Source organism: Gobio gobio, assembly GCF_949357685.1.
Source record: "Gobio gobio genome assembly, chromosome: 16".
Taxonomy (NCBI): domain Eukaryota; kingdom Metazoa; phylum Chordata; class Actinopteri; order Cypriniformes; family Gobionidae; genus Gobio; species Gobio gobio.
Window position 1 is genome coordinate 43,870,476 of NC_137109.1, and position 24,275 is coordinate 43,894,750.

Genomic DNA, 24,275 nt, shown 5'->3' on the forward strand with positions numbered 1-24,275 from the left:
ACCTCCATCCCAAGCATAGAGAAGCAACAGACTGTGAACCAGCCTGAGATCCTTCACACCTCACCATGCTCTGCTTTCTGCTATTAACGCTGTTCGCGGTGGCGTCAGCGGACCGGCTTCCCCGCAGCTGCGACACCTGCGACCCGAGCCAATGTGCGCCGCTGCCGGCCGAGGGCTGTTCATCCGGGACGCTGTTAGACGCGTGCGGCTGCTGCGAGCTCTGCGCGTCTGGAGTGGGAGATCCGTGCGGGGGACGAGGACCCTCAACCAAGCGCTGCGCGTCCGGGCTCGAGTGCGTCAAGAGCGACAAAGACAAGAAGAGTAAATCAGGGGTCTGCGTGTGCAAGAGCAACTATCCCGTGTGCGGCACCGATGGCGTGAGCTATAACAGCGGCTGTGAGCTGAGAGCAGCAAGTGTGAAAGCAGTGAAGGAGAAAAAACCCGACATTAGGATTCAGAACAAGGGCAAATGCGCTCAAGGTGAGATGCCTTGACATAATAAGACCCTCTCTGCATTTATCAGTCAACACTTGAATAACTTTAATTAATAACTCAAATATTTACATTTAATAATGCTTATTATCAGTAGAAATGCATGTGGATAGAAATATCATGAACGTTTTATAAAGTTAATAAGAGTGGGTATATTTTACTTTTCTGTTTAGTCACATATAGTTTCAAAATACCTGTTCAATATTTTCAAAATCTTTTGTGACAACATGCCCCAATGGCTGTCAAACTATGGGGTAAGTTGTCACAGAGGAGCCTGTTACTAGTAGAAACCTATTATAGGCTTTTTAGCTAACAGTGAAACAAATCATGAGGAATCAGCAAATGGGCCTTTATAAATGTCGTTACCATATAAAATAAACCAAAAATGGGCCTATTTTAATTAATAAACATAGGCTAAGTTAAAGCACATGTGACCTGATAATGGAGGACAAAAGTCACAATCCCACATTCCAATTTCAGATTCGGCTGTTTTGATATGGACGTTTAAACATAACAGTAAGCATGTGCATGCAGCGGATGTAATGCGTTATTTATTTATGGAATGGAATTCTGGCATTTCTGTGTGATTTAAGTGTCCAAATATGTTTCGGGCCACTGTAAACTGTTGCCAAGTTTTGTAAACAGTGATGTTGGTTAATTCATCTTTATTTGACAACTCTTAGATTAATTATGTCTCTTGGGCCAGAACCAGAAGCAAAAAAAAACATCATGTGCCTGTGGTTAATATATTTTTAATGGCTCACTGTTTGAATTCAGATGGACTGTGTTTATGCAGGAAGAACATTTAGAGTTTTGAAGTAACCTCCCACAGCCATTTAAAGGTCAGTTTTTCATTTCATCTAGTGTAGAATTTGACCGTGAGGCCTGATATACAAGGATCAGATTGTACGAAATGCACAGCTGCGTCAACAACTACTTGGCTACTCAGATTAATTTTTGCCTTGTTAATGCCCTACATGATCCAATCGCTCACATGATTCAGCTGTCATGTGCTTTGTGTTTGGGTTTCTTTCCCCCCGGGGTCACTAATACATTGACCTGTAATGTCCTGTACTTTCTCCCCGGGACAAATCAATTGTACACATATACATTGAAGGTGTGTGTTAAAGGCAACAACGGAACATGCCAGAGGTCATTGTTTTCATATAGGGTGGTAACGTTTCTCTATCCCTGAACAGACATGTCTGAAATTCCATCCTCTCGGGTGGATTTTCAGTATTGAAAAGCGAGATCAGCCCGATCAAATAGCGATGTCTCGTTTAGCCAAACACACAGGCAGACTGTTGTTTTAAAGCAAAGACAGACCGCTTGAATCAGTGAACCTGCATATAATTCATTATAACAGCATTCTGGCGTGGGATTAAAAGAGCCAGAGGATATGAGAAAAAGCTTGCAGGGCTTTCTCTGAGACCTCTGGCTTCTGCTGATCAAGTTGACGATATGACAGAACTCAGCAGGAGGGGTGCAACCAGTGTCATTTGTTTTACCTTCACTGTCGTTTTTACAGAGAAAAATACTTCTGTAAAATACAATAAAAATGTAAACACAATTACAGAACAACCTGCAAATTTTACAATATAAAACTGTCATTTACAAAAAATATATATATATTAAATTAAACAAATTATCAAGGCCACGGTGCTATTCAAATCTGTTTTGTACCTTTACTGACAAGAAATAACTCATGAGGTAAATAGAAAGCCACATGATCAAGGTTCATCACAAGTAGCTTTTCCACAAGCTGAGGTAAATACTAGAAGGTGGTGTTGAAATCATTATTCATTAAACAACATAAGGTGTAACATAAACCCGGTACTTAAAGGTGCACTATGTAAAACATTTTCAGTAAAATATCCCAAAACCACTAGGCCAGTGTTATATATTTTGTTCAGTTGAGTACTTACAATATCCCAAATGTTTCCATCTATTTGTAAATTGTGATAAATTGCTATTTTAATCAAGGAACCGGGACGTGTGAGGGAGTCGCCTGTCAATGGGGTCATATCTGCGTTCCCCTCGGTTTCCGGTTTTATTCTGCAGAAACGCTTTACTCTCACTGCAGTGTGAACAAGTGTCATAGCAGCCGCCGAGCGAACGCACAAAATAACGTCATAACATCATTTTCAACACACTCAGATGTATCTAATATGATAAACAGAGCTGTGTTACCTCATACTCATGACCAGAAAAAGGGAAATGGCGACGGAAATGTCATAATAAAAGTCCTGCCGGCGACTATGCCATATTAAAGGTCCCGTTGCTCGCGAGGCTTGTGTTGCGCTCTTCTTATTATCAATCGCTCCTGCTTCTGCGTCATACTACAGTAACGTTAATAATCACATCCATGAACATTCGAGTCCTATCCCGATTCTTTCCCACCGGTTGTGAGGTGAAGACCACATGTCCCAAGATTCTGCACTCAAACGTGGCGTCATGAAACTACGCCTGTGTTTTGAATAGGCAACCTCTAGTGGACGGGAAAGTTACATAGTGCACCTTTAACTGATAAAAACAACTAAGAAGAAACACAACTATTAAAATGAAAACCTGTAAAATGAAATTTAAATTGAAAATGAAAACCCATCAAATGTCACACATGGAATTCTGAGAATGTCAGTTCATGATTTGTTCTTTTTTTACTTACAAAACCGTATATATTTAACAGCATTTTACTGTAAAATTATATGAATTGTAAGGTTAGATCTGTTTGTCCAGTTTACAGTGGGACATGTTTTGATTAAGGTGACAATGTAAACAAATTGCTATTTTTGTTGTTGTTGTTGTTCTTTGCATATCATGGATAAGAATCCTGGGTGCCCCGGCCCTGACAAGACATTATCTCACTTAAAGTATAAGCTCAGTCCGTGTGGTGTTCTTACAGTTTTAACAGTATAGGCCTACATATCATACTGGCCCATACTGGGAGTATTTCATACTTGAGGCATTTGCATACATATTTTTGTGTTTATCGTATTATATAAGACTTAGATACTAAGGGATCAGAGTGTTAATAAACGTGTACAAGAAAAACTGATTACAGTTCAAATTATTTTAATAATTTGTATTTTATATTGTAGTTATATTGTAATTATATTGTATTTTAGTATTGTAGCTAATATTAATAGTGTCCTCTGAAGGGACATTTTTAATATAGTCAATTAATGAGACACTAATTGGGGGGAGGAGAAGTTGTGAGATAAATTGGCGCAATAACTTTTTTTCATTTTTTCAGTGGTTGGAAAAAAGCATCCATATAGTTTCCTAAGACATCTTGCGAGAAAGTACACTAGCAATAAATGCAAGAATTGCGAGATATAAACTGGAAATTGCGAGAAGAGGTCAGAATAGTAATTTTATTTTATTGCAATTCTGACGTTTTTTTCTCACAATTGCAAGTTTGGATCTCGCAATGTCGCAATTCAGAGAAAAGTCAGAATTTCTTTTAAATTGTTTTATTCCGTGGTGGAAACGAGCTTCCAGAGAGCGCGATTCTGCAGTGAGATACGACAGACACGTTATACCGGGTTGATGCAGCGTTGAATAGTTAGCCTATTTGACAGCTGAATGCTGCAATTGACCAATCAGACTATGCCAGAGAGCAGTGTAGAAAAAAACAATAGATTTGACCTGCAACATTTTCCCATTTTATGCAATGAAAATGAATTTTCTGTCATTTACTCATATACACCCTCTTGTTCTTTCAACTTCCAAACCTTTCTCTGTAACGGTGAAACACTGAGTTTCTGCCGTCCGTCAACGACATGAAAGTGAATGAGGACTGTCCGGCTCCAAAGTAAAAAACACTAGCTATTAAAAAGAAGGATCTGCTCTAGGCTATATATTATGTTTGAAATCTTTTGACATCACAGCAATAGCAAACCACACCCATCCAATGTCCCCGTAAAATAAAACCTGTAGCTAGTTGGCTTTTTTGCCAAATAAATCAGATAAATACCATAACCAAGTTTAGTTTTTCCTTTATATATAATTTTATATATATATATATATATATATATATATATATATATATATATATATATATATATATATATATATATATAATATTATTATATTTTGATTGTTTAATCGAACTTGTAGGGCCAACAAATAAACCCTCCAGACATCACTTTTGGACACTACAGTATACCTCACAATAGGGAGGAAAAGACTATCGCAAATTCTGCTTCATGCTACTTTAATCGGAATTAATTCAAAATTCACAATTTTGTGCTTAATGGAAGAAAAAGTCATTTTGACACTCATGACAGTTTTGGAAAGAAATGTTGGACCCACTTTATATTAGGTGGCCTTAACTACTATGTACTAACATTTTAATTAATAATTTGATACATTGCACTTATTGTGTACATACATGTCTTTGCATTGTAGTTACATTTTTAAATATACCTGTATGTAATTACATCTGTAATTAATTTCTGTAGTAACATTTGTAATTACACAGTTGACTTCCCTTACACCTTACACCCAACCTTAAACTTACCCATCCCACCACACCTGTCCCTAACCCTACTCATATCCCACCTCGATATCAGCAACAGTGTTTTGCAATACAGTATAACCACAGTAAGTACATTGTACTTATTTTTTTATATAAGTACATAGTAGTTAAGGCCACCTAATATAAAGTGGGGCCGAAACGTTTTTTTGAGTGAATTATTCCTAATGAAGAGGTCGTATCACTATTGTGCAAACTCTGTCCCAGAATTCCTTACTCTTCCAAACATGCTGATAACCTTAGCAATAGCGAGGCATGATGATTATTTAATATGCAACTTGAATGCAACCTCTAAATAATTGTGTGTCTTTCATGTCTAATGTAGGGCCGGTTATAGTGACGGCTCCAGGAGAGGTCTGGAACGTGACTGGATCACAAGTCTTCCTAAGCTGTGAAGCCATCGGGATACCAACACCTGTGCTCACCTGGAGAAAGGTAGAGCTATCTATATTGCTTTTGTATGTAATATAACGTCTGAGCTGTTATTTTTTCATGTATCAGATCCTATAGCACAGTCCCAAGTCCCATATGGAAAAGAGGAAGGATGTGTTTGTGCGTACTGTACGGCTCCAGCTATGTCAAAGGATGTCCACCGCTATGAATAACACAGCGCAGAAACAATAGCGGGATCAGGGCAGGAAGTACTTTATCAAGCGCGTCATCAGCTATCACAATTTTCCATTCTAGAACTAAAAGGAGACAGGATTTCTCCTTAAAGATAGAATCAGAGAATTCTGTGGGTCAGGATTCTGCTCTGTGCTGGCTCTAGAGTCACTCGTATGAAAAGCCACAGCGGATGATTGGATACAAAAAATGACTAGGTGATTTCCCAGGAAAAAAAGCTAAAACCTCATAATTAACCCCTCTCAGCTTCATGAAATCTGAAACTCTGGGAAATATTAAAACATACCCCCCCCCCCCTCTAAATTAGTTTAAGAGTTATTTAAACATGCGGTAATGTGGGCGGTATTTTCTTATGGGGTTTCTGATGATCAGGTTAGTCATGCTTCATAAATGGTGGAAACTAGATTATGTCCTGGCTACAGAACGTCATGCTTGCCTCAGACCGAGGCCTTGGGCCTTTTTATTACGCCGATGAAGCACTGTAGACTCCCTCCAAAACGACTTTTAGCGTCTCTTGAGAGCAAGGAAGGAGATTAAAAAGTTTAAGCAATTAAAAACAGTCTGGGAAAGAGAAAGACAGGAAGAGTAAATTTGCATTTCTATCTCTTTTTTTATTCAATTTGATATTGTCATCACACAACAACAACAATAAAAATAATTATGTTTATTAATAATAATAATAACATCAACACTAATATTACAAATAAAATAATTAAAACGAATTCAGATCATAATTTCCGAAATTGATATGCTTGCACAATGAAAAATGTTTATTAATTTAGAAAAATTCAAAATAGAAGCATTTTACAGTATTTTAGACCTCATTGTAACTTAAAGGGTAACTTCAGCGATTAGCATTAAGCTTTATATCAGTAGAAACCCGGTAGTATATTCGAATTATCGTACTTTCCCCCCTCATATCCCCCTGAGATGAGAGAATTACGCAGTTTATTTCTGGAAAAAAATCCTCAGATGACGCAAATATCGTCATTTTTCATCATCGGAGGATTTTTTGGCCAGAGGCTATAGACTACAGCCAGTAGAAGGAGCTAGTTCCGCATGTTTTCAACCCGCCCACAGGGGAGGGATCTCACCCACAGAATGTAAATGCTGTTGTCTTTCATCCACATGAGACAAAAATACATTTTCTGTCTTTTCTCAGTCTAGAAGGCACCAAATTCAAAAATAATTTCACATTTCTACTACATAAAGGACACAGTTTAAATACACATGTATCTTCCCAGCGCTGAAGTGCCCCTTTAAAGTATCATATTATCTGTGTAATTAACCATTTACCATGTTAAACATTTCCAAACCTAAACCCTGAGTTTAAAGGGATAGTTCACCCAAAAATTAGAATTCTGTCATCATTTACTCACCCTCACGTTATTGGGTACTGAATGAATTTCTTTCCTCTGTTGAACACAAAAGAAGATATTTTAAAGAATGTCGGAAACCAAACAGTTTAAGGGCCCCATTCCATACTATGAGAAGTCAATGGGGCCCATCAACTGTTTGGTTAACCAAATTCTTCAAAGTATCTTTTGTGTTCAGCAGAGGAAGACATTTTCAGAGATTTCAGATGGCTGTTGTTTATCATGACAGACAGCATATCAAACTGCAATACATCATTTTCTAGTTTATTATTTCTGGTTCCACATGTGGTTAAAGTTTAGAGAAAAACTCAAAAAATCTTTGCTTATCTGTACGGATGAAACATTTCTTCTTGTACAGTCTGGTGAAACTTAATCACGCATAACCACAGAACTAAAAAGGCTGTAACTTGCCCCAAAATCATGTGCTTAGTGATTTATACAGCGAAACGTGTTCTGAATTAAGCCATAGAGTGTAAAATAAAAGTCTTTATGTCTATTGTGATTCTCATAGATATCTGATGGCAAAGAAAAGACTGTGCCGCTCCCAGGGGACAAAGAAAACCTGGCCGTCCAGACCCGCGGAGGCCCGGAAAAGCACGAGGTTACTGGCTGGGTGCTAGTAAGTGTGTTTTAACTAAATATAAACTCTTTCGTTTATCTTTCCACGTATAACTACTACAAGCTTGCTGCTACAAGTTAGGAGTGTTGTTTATTTCGCACACTTGAAAACCGTTGCAGCATTTCTTGTTGGCAGTGCTGCTCTGAAAGACCTCATCTCAAGTTACATTTGTTTGGAGTTCTCTGCACTTATCGAAACATTCAGAACAGATTGGGTGAAAACTACGGCTGACGGCCATCTGTTGCAGATATCTCCTCTTACCAAGAATGAGGACGGCTCCTACGAGTGTCATGCCAGCAACATCAAGGGCGTAGCTTCGGCTGTGGGCACCATCCACGTGGTGGATTCCATCAATGACATTCCTCCCAAGAAGGGTGAGTGAGAGCGGCTCAACCACAGTTGACCGATCTGCTTCAGGATACATAAAAGACACTTGCGTTAGTAGAGAATGTGTGTGGATTTGTATGGGACCTATTTGTGCTGCACATATTTGTGCTGTAGAGAACATGTCCCGCCAAGCTGTGTTTTTCTTGACCCACATCTCCTGGCAGTTCCCTGTCAGCAAGATGGTTGCAGTGACAAGTTTCTACTGTTGCATGCTGACAGCCCATAAAACAACTTGCTAAGTAACCAGCTCTGGGGATGTTATCCCCTTAAGGCACGCTCTAAAATTCCAGGTTAGATGAGATCGATTGAATGATTTCTAAAGAAGCATTTATGGTTAAAATAGTCTAAAACTTTCATGGCCTTATATTGTTAGTATGATTTTTACATAAAAGAAATTCATAATTTAGAAATAAAATGCATTTTTCTATCCTGTTATTACCCCTCTGGCTGAATGTCCTGTTTCAAGGGGCGTGTCTGCTGTGAGACTTCAGTGAGAACGCCCACTGTTGTGATTGGCTGACATCTTTGCATTTGAAATGAGTGTTAGATTATGTTGCAGAGGAAGGGGAGGTAACCTTTCCTGGTATGACGTCATAACAGGAAAATTCCAGATCAGCTCATCTGAGCTCTCATTTTCTCAAAGGCAGAGAAAGACAGCCAGAACTCTGTTTACACCCATCAACATTTCTAGCCACTTGGGGACCATATACAGGCTAGGGGAACTCATATTAATGTTAAAAAAAACTCATAAAATGAAATTTTCATGCCATGGGACCTTTAAATATCGTAAATGTTATTATAAACATCTTAATGATCATGTTTAGAGGTCTTAAATATCAGGATGGAAACAGGAATTGCAATAGGCCTACAGCCTAATGTGATGAATGGATACAAGTGCTGCATGTTTCATTCAAAGTAAAAAATGTGGTGCTGTAGAAAGTTCTACAAGCTCATGTTTTTTGAGATGTTTGCAATCATTGCCAATAGATTGCTTAATTATGATCTACTGTTGATGAATTATAAACAATGTTTAATTTATGGTGTTTATATATTGTAGATGGTTGTGAGAATGCATATTTTATCTCCCGCATAGACATTTCAAAATAAGAGTCCCAGAGTATTTAAAATAATCTGTTTATTCATGGTTACACGCACACACGTAGACAAAGTTTAAATTATGCCTTTAAATATTCACATAGTTATTAAATACAGCTTGAAGCAGTGTTTAAAAAAATCTGCATTTTGGTTTTGTTTAGGTTTTTTTTTTTTTTACTTAATTTAAATAGAAAATACTTTTAGGGATAGTTCACCCAAAAATGACAATTCTGTCATCATTTACTCACCTTCAAGTTGTTCCAAACCTGTGTTAATGTTTTTCCTGTGCTGAACACAAAAGAAGATATTTTGAAGAATGTTGGTAATCAAAATGTTTCTGGTGCCCATGACTTCAATATTGTTTCTATTAGGGCTGTCAAAAGATTAATCGCATCCAAAATAAAAGTTTGTGTTTACATAATATATGTATATATATATAACATGTATATATTTTAGAAAAAAATATTATTTTTATATACAAAACATTTATATTTATATAGATTATAGATTATATAAATGTATATACAGTATATACATGCAAATATTTCTTAAATATATACATGAATGTGTGTGTATTTATATATAAATAATAATTAACAGAGTACACACACATATATTATGTAAACACAAACTTTTATTTTGGATGCGATTAATCTTTTGACAGCCCTAGTTTCTATACAAGTCAATGGGGACCAGCAACTGTTTGGTTTCCAACATTCTTCAAAATATCCTCCTTTATGTTCAACAGAAGAAAGAATTTCATGCAGGTTAAGGTAAAAAATGCTTGTAAAAAAATGCTGTAAAAAAAGCAATTGGGTTGTTTTAACCCAGCGATTGGGTTGCTTAAGCAAACATTTAACCCAACCGCAAGGTTAAAACGACCCATTCACTGGGTTAAAACAACCCAATTGCTGGGTTAGTCCATTGTCAACCCAGCATTTTTTAGAGTGTACTCTTTCAGAAGATGCATAATTATGGAAGCTTGTTTCCACCACAGCATAAACCATGTAAAAAAATTAATAAAAAAAAACATAATTACGACTTTTTATCTCACAATTGTGAGTTTACATCTTGCAGTTCTGACTTTTTTCCTCAGAATTGCGTGATATAAATTCAAAAAAAGTCAAAATAACAATGCTTGAATCTCAATCTGTTCCTCACATGAAAGACTTGAAATATAGCACACACACTTTTGGGGCAAATGGCAGAATATTCTGATTGGCTGTGTAACACAATACGCCTTTTTTTTGCAGCAAACTAAAGACTTAATAGTCATTGGTGTCTCTTTGTCTCTGTTTGTATGCAGTGAAGGATAGCGAGCTGTAAGAGGTCGTGGACTCTGACTGAGATGATGAAATCACACTACGCCTGTGCACTGAGGACAAGCACGCAGCATCTAGTGTAATCACTGCTCACGCACACCGCCTGAACCACAAACTGCAACTCACATGTGGGCACTTTATTCTATAAAAAAAAAAAAACGACCCCAACTTTTCTCCATTCATATTCTTTACGTCACTCTACAATCTGTCTGCCTGCAGAACTTTGATTCTGTAAAGCGCCGACTGGGACGACCATCAGATAGGGCCTCATATCTCAATGCAAACGTTCAGGCATGCACACTTCATGCATTTGAGGCACTCAAATATCTCGTCTCCACATATGCATGCTTTGCTTCTCGTTGTTATTTTTTAAGATAAGCGTTTTTGAGGATACAAGGCCTCATTCATGAAACTTTCGCAAATATACGAGTAATTTGCGCGTAAAATGGACCTTTACGAAACTCTCCTCCAGATTCACAAACGCTTCGTATACCACAGATTTGGTAGTTAAACGTGTGTAATTAATGAATTCCAAACATTCGTAAATAGGGTGAACCGCGTGCACGCTCATTCATAATTAGCATAAACCCCGCCCATGAGTTACACCTGCAAATGATGTGGCCAGGAACGCTGTGGAATCTTCTGGAATTCTTTCTCAGGTTTGGCTCCAGTATTTTGCATAAATGCTAAAGAGACTAATTGACCATATGGCTAGCAATAAATATTAAATTATCATAGGTCCATCAAAGCATTTTAAGCCAGCTAAAAAACACCTGATGCTCTTCTGAAAACGGCCAGCTGGTGGCGCTTTGCAAGGACAGCAGCTGAGATACTTTGCTTGCTATGATACAGAATATCCATGGTAGTAATGTGTTACTAGTATCTCATTTTGAAGAAATGTTCAGTCGGTGTACAAGTGGGATGATTGGTCGTTGTAGTTTTTGTTACGCCCCTCCTCCAATGTGATTGGATGGCTTGGTAAAAAGTGACTGAGTGACGAGCTATTACTACTGCTATTATGGGCTATTATCCAACGTTGAACAGTAAAACAAACAAAAAAAGGAAATATTATGGTACATAGTGCATCAAAATGCAATGTCATGTTTGCCTAAATTAGAACGTTTTACGCACCATTTGCAAGGGGTAGGGAGCAGGTGTACATTTATTTCGTACCAACTAACATTTTGAATATACGAACATTTTCGTGAATCCGAAAATTTACGTCAGAGCGGCTTTACGAACGATTTACTCACAAATATGTTCTGCTCGTGTTTCATGAATGAGGCCCATTGTACACATTCCTTTTGTTTTCCATGTTGTTTTTGGTTGATATCCATGATACTGAACGAACAATTTATTTTGAATGTCAACTGCATTTGTGCACACACTTTTAGATGCTGTTCCTCCAAGGATCAGTTAAAACACAAAGCTTTAAGACTACTAATCGAAATCAGAGTTGCCCAAACGTTTTGCAATAAAGGGCCGGAAATCTTGATTGAGAGCCATGGGCCAAAAGTAAATGTTACATTGTAAAAAAAAAAAAAAAAAAATCGGGGGATTTTATATTTTGGATTTTATAATCAAATTTACTTGTATTCTCTGCATTTAAATGAGAAAAAAAAAAACTAAATATTGTGGATTGTCATGTGAAATCAAACCAATGGAGAAAAATAAACACTTTTTCAGCTTTTGACAAGTTCACTAAACAAAATCACAACTACTGCTGTTCAGAGTTTTTGGGTTTTAAAAATTATCAGCTCATTTACCACTGCCAAAAAAGTGTCTAGATTTCCTTCTATCCATTGGGTCCTAAAGTGGTAGAATTTAGTGGTCCTCAAAGTCTGAGCATCTAATGCACTTGTTTGTATGTTTTGATATTTGTATAACACCAATGAATAAAGATGTACTTTGAGAAGCATGGAGTTTGTTGTGCGTTTGTGTGAAAAACTAAGCAATTAAATCGGAACGTTTTTTTCCTTTTTTTAAAAAAGCTTTATTTTTTTCTGGTTTGAACTGCCAAAACATCGGTTTCAGAACTAGAACACATACAAAACAAAAACATAAAAAGTACACAAGCCCAGCAGCTACTGCAGGAAGTGCTGTTGGGATCCATTCAAAATCATTTTCCCTATGATTTGCGCCTGCATCCTGTTTTCCATAATTCATCTGTGTGGCTGTTCAGCTGGTCATCATCCGTGGGGCAATGCTCATAGACATCAGCTCCTGGAATAAGAGCTTACAGGCGTATGGCATCCTCACCAAAGAAATCTGAAAGATCAGGGCAGAGGAAGGGGTCATGAAAGATCTCATTTTAACATCTTGAATAGGAGTTTTATAATATGCTCATTAGACCCTTTAAAGGGATAGTTCACCCAAAAAGAGAGACAATTCTGTCATTTACTCTAGCCTCAAGACAAGTTGTTCAAACTTGTATGGATTTCTTTCTTCTGCTGAACACAAAAGTTGATATTTTGACAAATATGGTTAACCAAACAGTTAATGGGCCCTATTTCCTTACATAGTATGGAAAAAAATACTATGTAAGTCAATGGGACCCATCAACTGTTTAGCTACTGACATTCTTTAAAATATATTATTTTGTGTTTAGCATAAGCAAGACATTCTTACAGGTTTGAACAACTTGAGGGTGAGTAGAGCAGAATTTAAATTTGTTGGTGAACTATCCAAAAGTTCAAGGCTTGCTTTGTGGGTATTGAACTAACAACCATCCCTGAACCTTTAAAGCCGCAATGAAATAGTAGAGAAAACATTTTCTTCTGTATAGTGATGAACAGTATGAAAAAGATTATCAAAAAGATGGGTTGTTGATTGGATTGAGGCAGATCTGAATGCAGGCTTGTAGTAGATTGTGAGAAAGGGGCAGGGTTTAAGTGGACTAAGTCAAGCATACGTCGCCAGAGAGAAGTCTTGAAAAAGAGTTATGACATTTTGATTAAAAATTAAGTAAACAAAACGTAAACATTAAATATATGCAAGGAGGAATCAGTCACAATAAGATCAATAAACTCATACAGAGCATCCGGAAAGTATTCAGCGCTTCACTTTTTCCACATTTTGTTATGTTACAGCCTTATTCCACAATGGATTCAATTCATTATTTCAATTCTACAAACAATACCCCATAATGACAACATTAAATAAGTTATCAAATATAAAAATACGGAAGGAAAAAAAAATAATTTTCACATGTACATAATTATTCACAGCCTTTGCTCAATACTTTGTTGAAGTACCTTTGGCACCAAAAACAGCCTCAAGTCTTTTTGAGTATGATGCTACAAGCTTGGCACACCTATTTTGGGCAGTTTCTCTCATTCTTCTTTGCAGGACCTCTCAAGCTCCATCAGGTTGGATGGGGAGTGTCGGTGCGCAGCCATTTTCAGATCTCTCCAGAGATGTTCAATCGGGTTCAAGTCTGGGCCACTCAAGGACATTCACAGAGTTGTCCCATAGCCACTCCTTTGTTATCTTGGCTGTGTGCATCGGGGATGTCTCTGTACATTGCTGCATTCATCTATTCCTCGATCCTGACTAGTCTCCCAGTTCCTGCTGCTGAAAAACACCCCCACAGCATGATGCTGCCACCAACACTTCACTGTAGGGATGATATTGGCCAGCTGATGAGGGGTGCCTGTTTTTCTCCAGCTTGCCATTCAGGCCAAAGTGTAGTTGTTTCATCAGACCAGAGAATTTTGTTTCTCATGGTCCGAGAGTCCTTCAGGTGCAATTTGGCAAACTCCAGGCGGACTGTCATGTACCGTCTGGCCACTCTACCATACAGGCCTGATTGGTGGAGAGCTGCAGAGATGGTTGTTCTTCTGGAAGGTTCTCCTCTCTCCACAGAGATACGCTGGAGCTCTGTCAGAGTGACCATTGGGTTCTTGATCACCTCCCTGACGAAGGCCCTTCTCCCCCGATCGCTCAGTTTGGCCGGGCGGCCAGCTCTAGGAAGAGTCCTGGTGGTTCCAAACTTCTTCCATTTACAGATTATGGAGGCCACTGTGCTCATTGGGACCTTCAATACAAAAAATGTCTGTACCCTTCCCCAGATCTGTGCCTCGATACAATCCTGTCTCGGCGGTCTACAGACAATTCCTTGGACTTCATGGCTTGGTTTGTGCTCTGACATGCACTGTTAACAGTGTGCCTTTCCAAATCATGTCCAATCAACTGAATTTACCACAGGTGGACTCCATTCAAGTAGTAGAAACTATCTCAAGGATGATCAGAGGAAACAGGAGCACCGGAGCTCAATTTTGAGTGTCATGGCAAAGGCTGTGAATACTTAAGTACATGTGATTTTTCGTTTTTAATAAACTTGCAAACATTTCAAACATTATGACGTATAACATTGTCATTATGGGGTATTGTTTGTAGAATTTTGAGGAAAATAATGAATTTAATCCATTGTGGAATAAGGCTATAACATAACAAAATGTGGAAAAAGTGAAGCGCTGTGAATACTTTCCGGATGCACTGTATTTAGAAAACTGTTGTGTTGTGCTGACTTTAATGTCCACCTGACCCAGTCAGACCTGATATCAGCGCTTGCTCACCTGTGTCTTGTTGCGACAGCCCCTGCACTCATAGGTGTGCGTGCGGGTGTTTGCGATGGCCATGAGGCCGCACAGGTTGCAGACGTGGACCTGGTACGGGTCAGAGGCCTCGAAAAGCCTCTCTTTCAGGAACTGAGCGGCACCGTGAGCGATCTGACAATCACGTTCCATCTCTCCAAAACGCAGCCCACCATCACTGAAGGAAAGACGACAGTGTTAAGATCTGATAGGTGATTTACACATAAGAAACTGCAAGTATTATAGTGCTGCCATCTCACCGTGATCTACCCTCCATGGGCTGTCTGTTGAGGATCTGGACCGGACCACGGGCTCTGGAGTGGATTTTATCATCCACCATGTGCTTTAGGCGCTGGTAGTATGTGGGTCCGATGAAGATCTGTGAGGTGAGCTTACGGCCAGTGAAGCCATTATACAAAACCTGCAATAATAAATACTACCATAAGAACCATGTTCCAACACATTTAGTGCACTCTTAAAGTAATAGTCCACCTAAAAAATCCATCATTTACACACCATCACATCATTGTAAACCTGTATTACGTTTTCTTCAGCGGAACATATTTTGAAGAATGTTGGTAACCAAACAGTTCCCATTGATTTTCACTGTATTTCTCCACACACAGAAGTCATACAGGTTTGAAACTACATGACGGAATGTAAATTTTTTGGATGGACTATCCCTTTAATAGCACTGCCATACTGGCAGGTAGGAGCTCTTCACCTCATTGCCTCTCAGATGGTAACCATATTCTGACAGCAGGTTGGAGACCTTTTGTACATTCACAGCATCGTTGAATGGCGTGGCATCACCAATCTCCCCTTTGTTAGCAGACACCTGAATGGGAAAATAAATATTGTTCAGAACTGCTGCATATTTAACACACAAAATGACTAGGGTTGTGAATCAAGAATTGCTTCTTATTCAGTGTAATGGAACAGAATGATGGTTTCGATAACATACACATGCAATTCAACCACCAATAGAAACATGACTAGGATAGTTTGATTCCCAAACAATTGTCTCTTATCAGTCACTCTCAAATACTTTCAAACTCATGAGTAATTGGTTCAAATCGGTCTAAGAATGACCAAAAAAAGAAATAAATGGAATCATTAAGAAACCAGAATAATTAAGAGGAAATCGGAAGTGGAAGCTGAAGTTAAAATGTACAAAGAACCAAACATGCCAACATGATTCAGCTGGAGAATCGGTGTAGGGCACTTGTCAAAACACATGTTGCCTGAATAAACATCTGCTACTAATATAGACAACGAGTTGGAAAGAAAAGCACGATATGTAGGATTACGAGCAGAAAACCAAAGTACCTTCCCTTGCAGACACTCGATCAAATGGCCGACTGTCATTCTGGAAGGGATGGCATGAGGGTTGATGATGATATCTGGGGTGATTCCTTCACATGTGAATGGCATGTCCTAAACATAGGAAAATTCACAGCTTAGGTCAGACACACACACTGCATCTGCGTTTGGTTTTAACGGTGACTGTTTATAATGCCTTCAGCTGTGGAGTCTCTCTGCTATCAGGAGCTGTTTAAGAGCCACATCCTGTGTATAGACCTTCAACTGCAGGCTAAACTAAACAAAGCTAGCATACACAGTCAGACAGTTACATTAAAAATGAGCACAACATCTCCCATTACACAAGTTTTGAGTGAGTAAGATTTTTTTTATACTTTAATATTTTATTTAGCAAGGATACATTAAATTGAATAAAAGAGACAGTAAACATTTATATAATGTTACACAAGATTTTTGAACATTCAATTAGAAGTACCACGACTTCCACAAAAAAATATTAAGCAGCACAACTGTTTCCAGCATTAATAAGAAAAATGTTTCATTAGCATGAAATCAGTATATTAGAATGATTTCTGAAGGATCATGTGACACTGAAGACTGGAGTAATGATGCTGAAAATTCAGTTTTGCCATTACTAGAATAAATTACATTTTTAAAGATATTAAAATAGAAAACAGTTGCCCTTGCAATGATATTTTACAATTGCACACTTTTTACTGTATTTTTCATCAAATAAATGCTGCCTCGTGAGCATAAAAAACATTTTAAACGACCCCAAACTTTTGAATGGTAGTGTACACTTACCTCTTGTCTGTACTGGATACCACAGGTACCCTTCTGACCGTGACGACTGGCAAACTTGTCTCCGATTTGTGGTATACGAACTGAACGGACCTGCACAAAGTCAATTTACAATTTTCACTAACTGGATTTATTAATAAACAAATTATTATGCTGGTCTTTGAAAGAAAATGTTATAAAGCATTTGGATTTGGAACATATTGAGGGTAAATAATGTTAATATTTGAGTGAAATATTCCTTAAAGATACATAACCTATCATATTCAAATCAGTACATACTCTAATTTTGCAGAACTTGTAGCCCTCCTGGTTTAGTGTGACCATGACTTGGTCAACGATTCCGGTTTCGCTGGTGCGCAGGAACGTACTGCAGTCTCTCTTAGTGTAGCGACGGTTGGTGCTATCCAGCTCATCATCATTCTCAGGAAGCGTTACAGTTTTGCCAATGATGACGTCCTCACCAGACACACGCACACCGGGAGCTATCAAACCATCGTCATCCAACTTGTCATAGATGGCGTGTCGCATGCCTTTAGAGAAAGAAAAAAGAAAACTAAATAGTAATAACGCATAGTTTGCCGAAGGGTTCCGAAACAACATGTTCTAGCCAAGCATGATGTGATAAAACATCAAGACATAAAAAAACATTTATTTCCAGCAAATATCAACAGCATTATTATTGGACACCTTATTGGACCACAAATATATAATGCATTTTCTGGCTGGCTGCGATTTTGTTGCTTTATGCAGTAGAGGACAGAAAAATAATTTGATGCTACATGCGGCATTGTCACTTGCTAGGATGAAAAGAAGAGTAAAATCACTAGAACAGCACCTTGACAGGTCTCTCGGGTGGGTTTCTCAAAGATCTCTTCCTGGTCAAAGCCTTTCTTGGATTCCTGTTCCTTGTACGAGCGGTAGAACACAGACCTGAAATAACACAGTTTAATCAAAACTTGAACTTTATGAAAAATTATTTTAAGCATAGTTTTACATAGATTTGGCCAGCTAAAATCTAGTATCAGATACCTGAAGAATCCACGATCCACAGCCGAGCGGTTCATGATGACAGAATCTTCCTGGTTGTATCCGGTATATGATGCAATAGCCACAATAGAATTGATACCTTTTAAGAAAAAGGTGTATACATTACGTTTTTTTGAAGTTAAATGACGTCTGAATCATTGATACACTACTGTTCAAATGTTTGAGGTTGGTAACTTTTTATATTTTAAAAAGGTCTCATGTTCACAAAGCCTGCAATTATTTGGTCAACATACAGTAAAAGTAGCCTGGATGCCAGCCGAACTTAGCCCTGCCCACAACATTTGAGGTCGGGCAGTTCGCTCTGGACTTGATCCAGAAGCTGTTCGGACCAGTGAAATTGTCAGGGCGGGCTTTAGACGATGATAGACAGATGACAAACAGTAACGTAATTGTCCACGTCACCAAAGAGCGCTTGGGTTGAATTTGTTCTAATCCTAAACTTAGGAGAACTTGTTTGTATATGCATTCACCTTTACCATTTCTCTCAGAAATGATGATCGTGTTGGTAAGTACTCTGAGTATCCTCATATTCTTTTTAGAACACCGGCATAGCTCGTAAAGATTCTACTTATTTCAGCGTGTGTGCAGACAGGGTTGCCAAGTTTTCACAACAAAACCCACCCAATTGAAAAGAAGGAATTTGAATTGCCAAAAAAAGGCCAATAGCTTCCTTCCTCTGGAAAAAATGGCATTTGGGGGGGTAAAATGAGTTTTTTTGGCAGGGTTGCCTGCTAAAATTCACATTCCTGGGTCTAAATATCACATAATTGGGGTCGCTTCAACCCACGGACATGGAAAACAGCCCGCGAGAAAACCGCAAACTTGGCAACACTGTGTGCAGTTGAGTTCTGTTGACATCTGACAACTAACGTTATGCGTCGCTCCGTTGCTCTGATTGGTTGTAGGTCTATACAATTGAGGTCTTTCCTGGTTCGGTTGAAACCCATAATCACAGCCCAACGGAGCAGTATCAGACTCACATTCTGACTAGAATTGAGTATGACAACATCAGGCTACAGTAAAAGAGCAATATTGTAAAATATTTAGTGCTGTCAAAATCAATTAAATCACGATTAATCGCATGCAAAATAAAAGTTTGTGTTTACATAATATATGTGTATACTGTATGTATATATAAAAATACACACACATGCATGTGTATATTTAAGAAAAATGTGTTACATTTATATATAAAATGATACACACATGTATTATGTAAACCAAAACTTTATTTTGCAAGCGATTAATCGATTTGACAGCACTAGAAATATAAATTTTTTTTTTTAAATATTTTTTTCCGTGACGGCAGCAGCCATTTCTCCAGTTTCTCCAGTATTACGGTAATATTATCAATGTTGAAAATAGATGTGCTGCTTCATATTTTTGTCAAAATGGTGATACTTTTTGATGAAAAACAAGAGCATTTATTTGCTTTATTATAGGAATCTTTTGTAACATTATAGATGCCTTTACTGTCACTTTTGATTAATTTAACGTGTCCTTGCTGAATGAAAGTATTAATTTCTTCATTTAAAAAAATATATATATTACTAACTCCAAACCTTTGAATGGTAGTGTAGAAACAGATGCAGTACTACTGTTCAATGTAAGAAATAGATTACCTGCCGGCAGCTCCCTGAAACGCAGATACTCCATGGAACGAGTCGTGACTAAAGGTTTCTGGGGGTAGTAGAGCACATGTGCCAGAGTATCCATACGCACATGGAAGTTGGTGATGTAAACTCCCATGGCTTGTTTACCCATAGCAGACTGGTACGTGTTTCTGGGAGACTGTAGAGAGGACAGTGCATCATTTAGACACTATATTGTGGAAGTTCTTCAGTTACAAATAGTTACACTAGAGAACTTCAAACTGAAATATCATATTTTTAGGTTGCTAAAATCCACTAAAATGTTAATATGGTCACATCAATACTGCTTGTTGTAAAAGGGTATTATATGGGACGGTACCTGGTTGTGATCAGGGAAGGGAATAATGGATGCACAGACACCCAAAATCATGGACGGGTGGATCTCACAATGTGTGTAGGTGGAGCAATAAGCCACGCCCTTCTCCTGAAGGTCATCAGGGGTCATGGCCAACATTACAGTTTCCTCCTCTAGTGTGTCAATATATTCAACCACACCACTGGCTACCAGGTCCTGCCAACTACACAAGAAACAGATACTCATTTATAGAGGAACCGGAAGAATCTGAAACCAGTCTGAGATGATATTCTTCACAAATATACGTACCTGTAGTTGTTGTACTCTCTCTCTTTGAGCTGGTCAATGTGTCGTCTCTTCAGCAGAAGTTTCTGTTTTTCCACAATAAGCAGCGGACGGCAGATCCTGCCGGCATCTGTGTAGATCCTGATCTCCCTCTCACGAATATCTCTGATCATTGACACCTGGACCACCATGAAAACGGTCACAATTAGGAGCTGTGTGCCAAATGAATGTTAAACTGGAGTGGTGCAAAAACACAAGGGCAAAGTGATGTCACACCTCAGACACGATGATGTCCATCTGTCTCCTCAGCTTCCGTAGAGTGTTCATCAGCTGCTCAGGGTCTTTGTGAATACCCACCCAGCAACCGTTCACAAAAATCTTAGTTGCACTAAAGGAACAAGCAAATTAAATTTATAAATTCAATATAGATTCACAAAAAAACATATGAACAGCATTGTGCAATCACAATGTTTTGCTTGAAGTGTGTCGATTTCAACGGTGTGGTGCTGCCCCCTATAGAACAGGATGACACTCACTCAGCAATGGCCGCCGGGGAGATTTCCTCCAGGTTCTCCATGCTCCACTCCTCCAAGAACTCCAGGATGGGGGACGGCTGAGATCCCACAGAGATGTAGGCCATGAGAGCTAGATTCTTCACCAAACCTACAGCATGGCCCTGCAACAATACAATTTCACTCCATCTTAATCACCTCCCTGAAAACTTGAGCTGGCGTTCACATGCATACTAGTGTTAAAGAGTGCTACCTCTGGGGTCTCAGCAGGGCACACCATACCCCACAGTGTGTTATGAAGCTGCCTGGGTTTGGCCAGCTTGCCATCTCGTCCTATAGGAGAGTTTACGCGGCGCAGGTGGGAAAGAGTGGAGGCGAAAGTCAACCTGTTCAACACCTATAAATAAAATAAAGCCAATGAGGATAGTGTGTAAACTTAACAAATGTATGCATTTGTATATAGTAGAGCAAACAAAGGAAAAATATATAAACAGACATAAACTGAACAAAAAGCACATCACCTGAGATACTCCAGCTCTAGCCTGATGGGCTTTCTTCACATCCCCCCAGTTGCCTGTGGCCAGGGAGTACTTGAGTCCATCAGAAATGATGCGGGTCTTAATGGCCAGCTCAAGATTAAAGTCCTTCCCCCTGTCAATAAACTTCTGTGCATAGATCCTGATCTCCTTCAGCAGGTTCTTGAACATTCTGGGAAAAACACAGGCATACAGATTTTAACTTTGGAGGTGATATCTTGAAACAGGCAGAAGCATTACTTTATTAATGCACCTTGAACGCTTAATGAAAAGTTTATTCTAACCCTCTGAAAAGGAACGCCAGCAAAGGTCCAGCGAGGTCAAGCCTCTTGTTGCCATAGTGATCTCTGTCATCCAGCTCTCGTCTGCCCAAAGCAGCCAACAGTAGTCTGTGAACCATGTAACTAAATAAAGAAAAAGCAATTCGTTTTTAAATATATTAGACAAAATATATCTATTTAAAAAAATTAAGTAGATATGTAGATATGTGTGTCATATATATATATATATATAAATAAATAAATAAATAAATAAAGACATTTTTGGGTGAACTTTCCCTTTAAAGAGTTTAAATTGTAATAATATACTATTAAATATAAAAATTGGTTAAAAAAAACAAATACAGTAAAAAAAAATTTTTTTATTTAAATAAAATTGTTTAAATTATACCCTTTTTTACTGTATTCATCAAAATCTTACAGACCTCAAATATGGAAGTGCAAGATTCAGCCTACAGGACAAAATCATAAAGCTATTTTACCCTAGAAAATATGCTTTCTTGGTCTCGCAGAAATCTGATACACCAACATGGGGCAGCACCTCCTTCTGCAAAACCTCTTTAGCATATTTGATTCTTCTCTCTTTGGTGACACCAGGTTTAGCCCCTCTGGAGCCAATGAAGTTCAGAGCCACATTCTGTTCCTGAATCACAAAGGCCTCGTCCAACGATGGCTTCACCTGGAGGGAAAACAGCAGAGTACGCCGTTATTAGTCGAGCTGAATCACAAATTAAATCATGCTTCTAAGGCCCCGTCCACACTGAGACACGTTTAGCTGTATACGTTAAAATGTTGTACTGTATCAGCGTTTCGTCCACACGGATCTGGCATTTTGGGAGCATGAAACCGATATTTTTTGGGAGTGGATAAATCTGAAAACGACACTCTTGCATTTTCATGTGTACAGTCAATCCGTATATTTTGTGAGCGGGAAAGACTAGAAGGGATACAACTACGAGCACTGGGCATGCGCACGTCAATACTGCGTCATTTAATTACTGTATTTACATTATTGTAAGGGTAGGTTTAGGCGTTAATAAAACACATCTAATAAGTAGCACATTTATTTATTGTTATTTTATTGTGAGATTTCGCCTCACTTTCTACCTTTGCTGTACCCCTTCTAGCCACAACTCTTCTTCTCCGTTTTAGTGCATTTCTGTGGCATAATTACAGCGCCACATACTGGCCTGGCATGTACACTACATCGTTTTGAGTGATTTTCATTGCTCTCGTGTGTACGCAAATATTTCTTGAAACGAGGGGCAAAAAAAAGATTGGATAGGGAGAGCTCTGGCTTCCTGTGGACGGGGCCTAAATTAAAACTCTAAACTAATAAAAAGATTGCTTAATTTGTACATTTAAGGTGACATACCATCTCCATCATCTCAGGATCATCAAAGTCATAGATGATGTGTTCCAGGATGTCTCTATCAGACACAAATCCCAAAGCACGGAACACAATGATGATGGGAACTTCCTGCCGGATGTACGGCAGAGTGGAAACAATCCTCTGGCCGATGGCACTTTTCTTTACTCCCTGGACAGAAGGAAAAAATATTTGCACAAGATTCAGAACACAAATAGTTAATGAATACAAAAACTACACAACATGGCTCAATCTGCAAGCGGAATACATTCTCACATCAGCAGATACTGACCTGTCCTCCACGGGCCATCATGCTGACCCAGATGGTGCTGGTGGGTCTGGAGGAGTTCTCCAGACATGACCTGCACTCACCAGTGTAAGCATATTTGGAGTCTTTCTTGGCAAACACATACACTGTGTTAGTGGCCATCTTCTCTTGAGCAATCAGGACCTGGACAAATGACAGGACACATTATATTGAATCGGAATCAGACTGAAAGATTTAAAACAACAATTTATGTTATACTGCATATTATGATATACTGCATGGCCAATTATTTTCACAAGAAAAATTATTTCACTAACAAAATAGTGCGTGTTTTTTTAAAACAAAACTGACCTTCTCTGAACCATTGATGATGAAGTAGCCTCCAGGGTCCAGTGGGCACTCGTTCAACTCACAAAGATCACGATCTGTCAGGCCACTCAGCAGACAGTACGTGGAACGGAGCATGATGGGAATTTTGCCGATAAACGTTTTCTGATGCTGTGTCTGCTGTTGCTCTTCCCCATCCTTTATGATAGTTTTCGTGATGTCCACATACAGAGGGGCAGAATACCTGCAAGTCACAGTGTGCATTCAGATACAGCATGTGATGAAAGCACTGCCTGCACTTGTGAAACCTGTGCGACTTATGTTCACACTAAAACATGAGAACTTAAGAATGCTGTAATTCTCTTTAATCGCTAAAAGATAGCAATCTCGATTCAAACAACCACAATGATCTTATTCCTAAATGACAACGATTCGCCTGTGTCTATCAAACCTTTGACAAAATCACAGTGAACATTAAAAATCTGTGTTTGCATTGCCGTTGACCCAGAGAGAGCAGTTGTCATGTATCGGTATG

The 24,275-nt window shown here is 38.6% G+C and overlaps 2 protein-coding genes across 2 annotated transcripts in view; one reads left to right on the plus strand and one right to left on the minus strand.

The window, feature by feature from the left end:
• igfbp7 (insulin-like growth factor binding protein 7) lies at positions 1-12,367 on the plus strand. Its single transcript, XM_079838609.1, has 5 exons — positions 1-480; positions 5,355-5,464; positions 7,541-7,648; positions 7,896-8,022; positions 10,437-12,367. Exons 1-5 carry the CDS (start codon positions 66-68, stop codon positions 10,454-10,456), a joined length of 780 nt encoding a protein of 259 aa, XP_079694735.1. The 5' UTR covers positions 1-65; the 3' UTR covers positions 10,457-12,367.
• polr2b (RNA polymerase II subunit B) overlaps positions 12,363-24,275 on the minus strand; it is a 15,708-nt gene continuing 3,795 nt past the window's right edge. Inside the window, exons 5-25 of the mRNA XM_079838608.1 lie at positions 23,765-23,984; positions 23,438-23,596; positions 23,152-23,316; positions 22,259-22,455; positions 21,783-21,902; positions 21,484-21,670; positions 21,216-21,359; positions 20,987-21,126; positions 20,727-20,838; positions 20,475-20,629; positions 20,190-20,388; positions 19,841-20,009; positions 18,201-18,297; positions 18,007-18,101; positions 17,451-17,701; positions 17,175-17,264; positions 16,377-16,484; positions 15,772-15,885; positions 15,308-15,468; positions 15,030-15,225; positions 12,363-12,720 (exon numbers count right to left, since the gene is read on the minus strand). Of these exons, the coding sequence (XP_079694734.1) occupies positions 12,631-12,720; positions 15,030-15,225; positions 15,308-15,468; positions 15,772-15,885; positions 16,377-16,484; positions 17,175-17,264; positions 17,451-17,701; positions 18,007-18,101; positions 18,201-18,297; positions 19,841-20,009; positions 20,190-20,388; positions 20,475-20,629; positions 20,727-20,838; positions 20,987-21,126; positions 21,216-21,359; positions 21,484-21,670; positions 21,783-21,902; positions 22,259-22,455; positions 23,152-23,316; positions 23,438-23,596; positions 23,765-23,984 (3,169 nt within the window). The 3' untranslated portion in view covers positions 12,363-12,630. The remainder of the gene's footprint in view (positions 12,721-15,029; positions 15,226-15,307; positions 15,469-15,771; positions 15,886-16,376; positions 16,485-17,174; positions 17,265-17,450; positions 17,702-18,006; positions 18,102-18,200; positions 18,298-19,840; positions 20,010-20,189; positions 20,389-20,474; positions 20,630-20,726; positions 20,839-20,986; positions 21,127-21,215; positions 21,360-21,483; positions 21,671-21,782; positions 21,903-22,258; positions 22,456-23,151; positions 23,317-23,437; positions 23,597-23,764; positions 23,985-24,275) is intronic.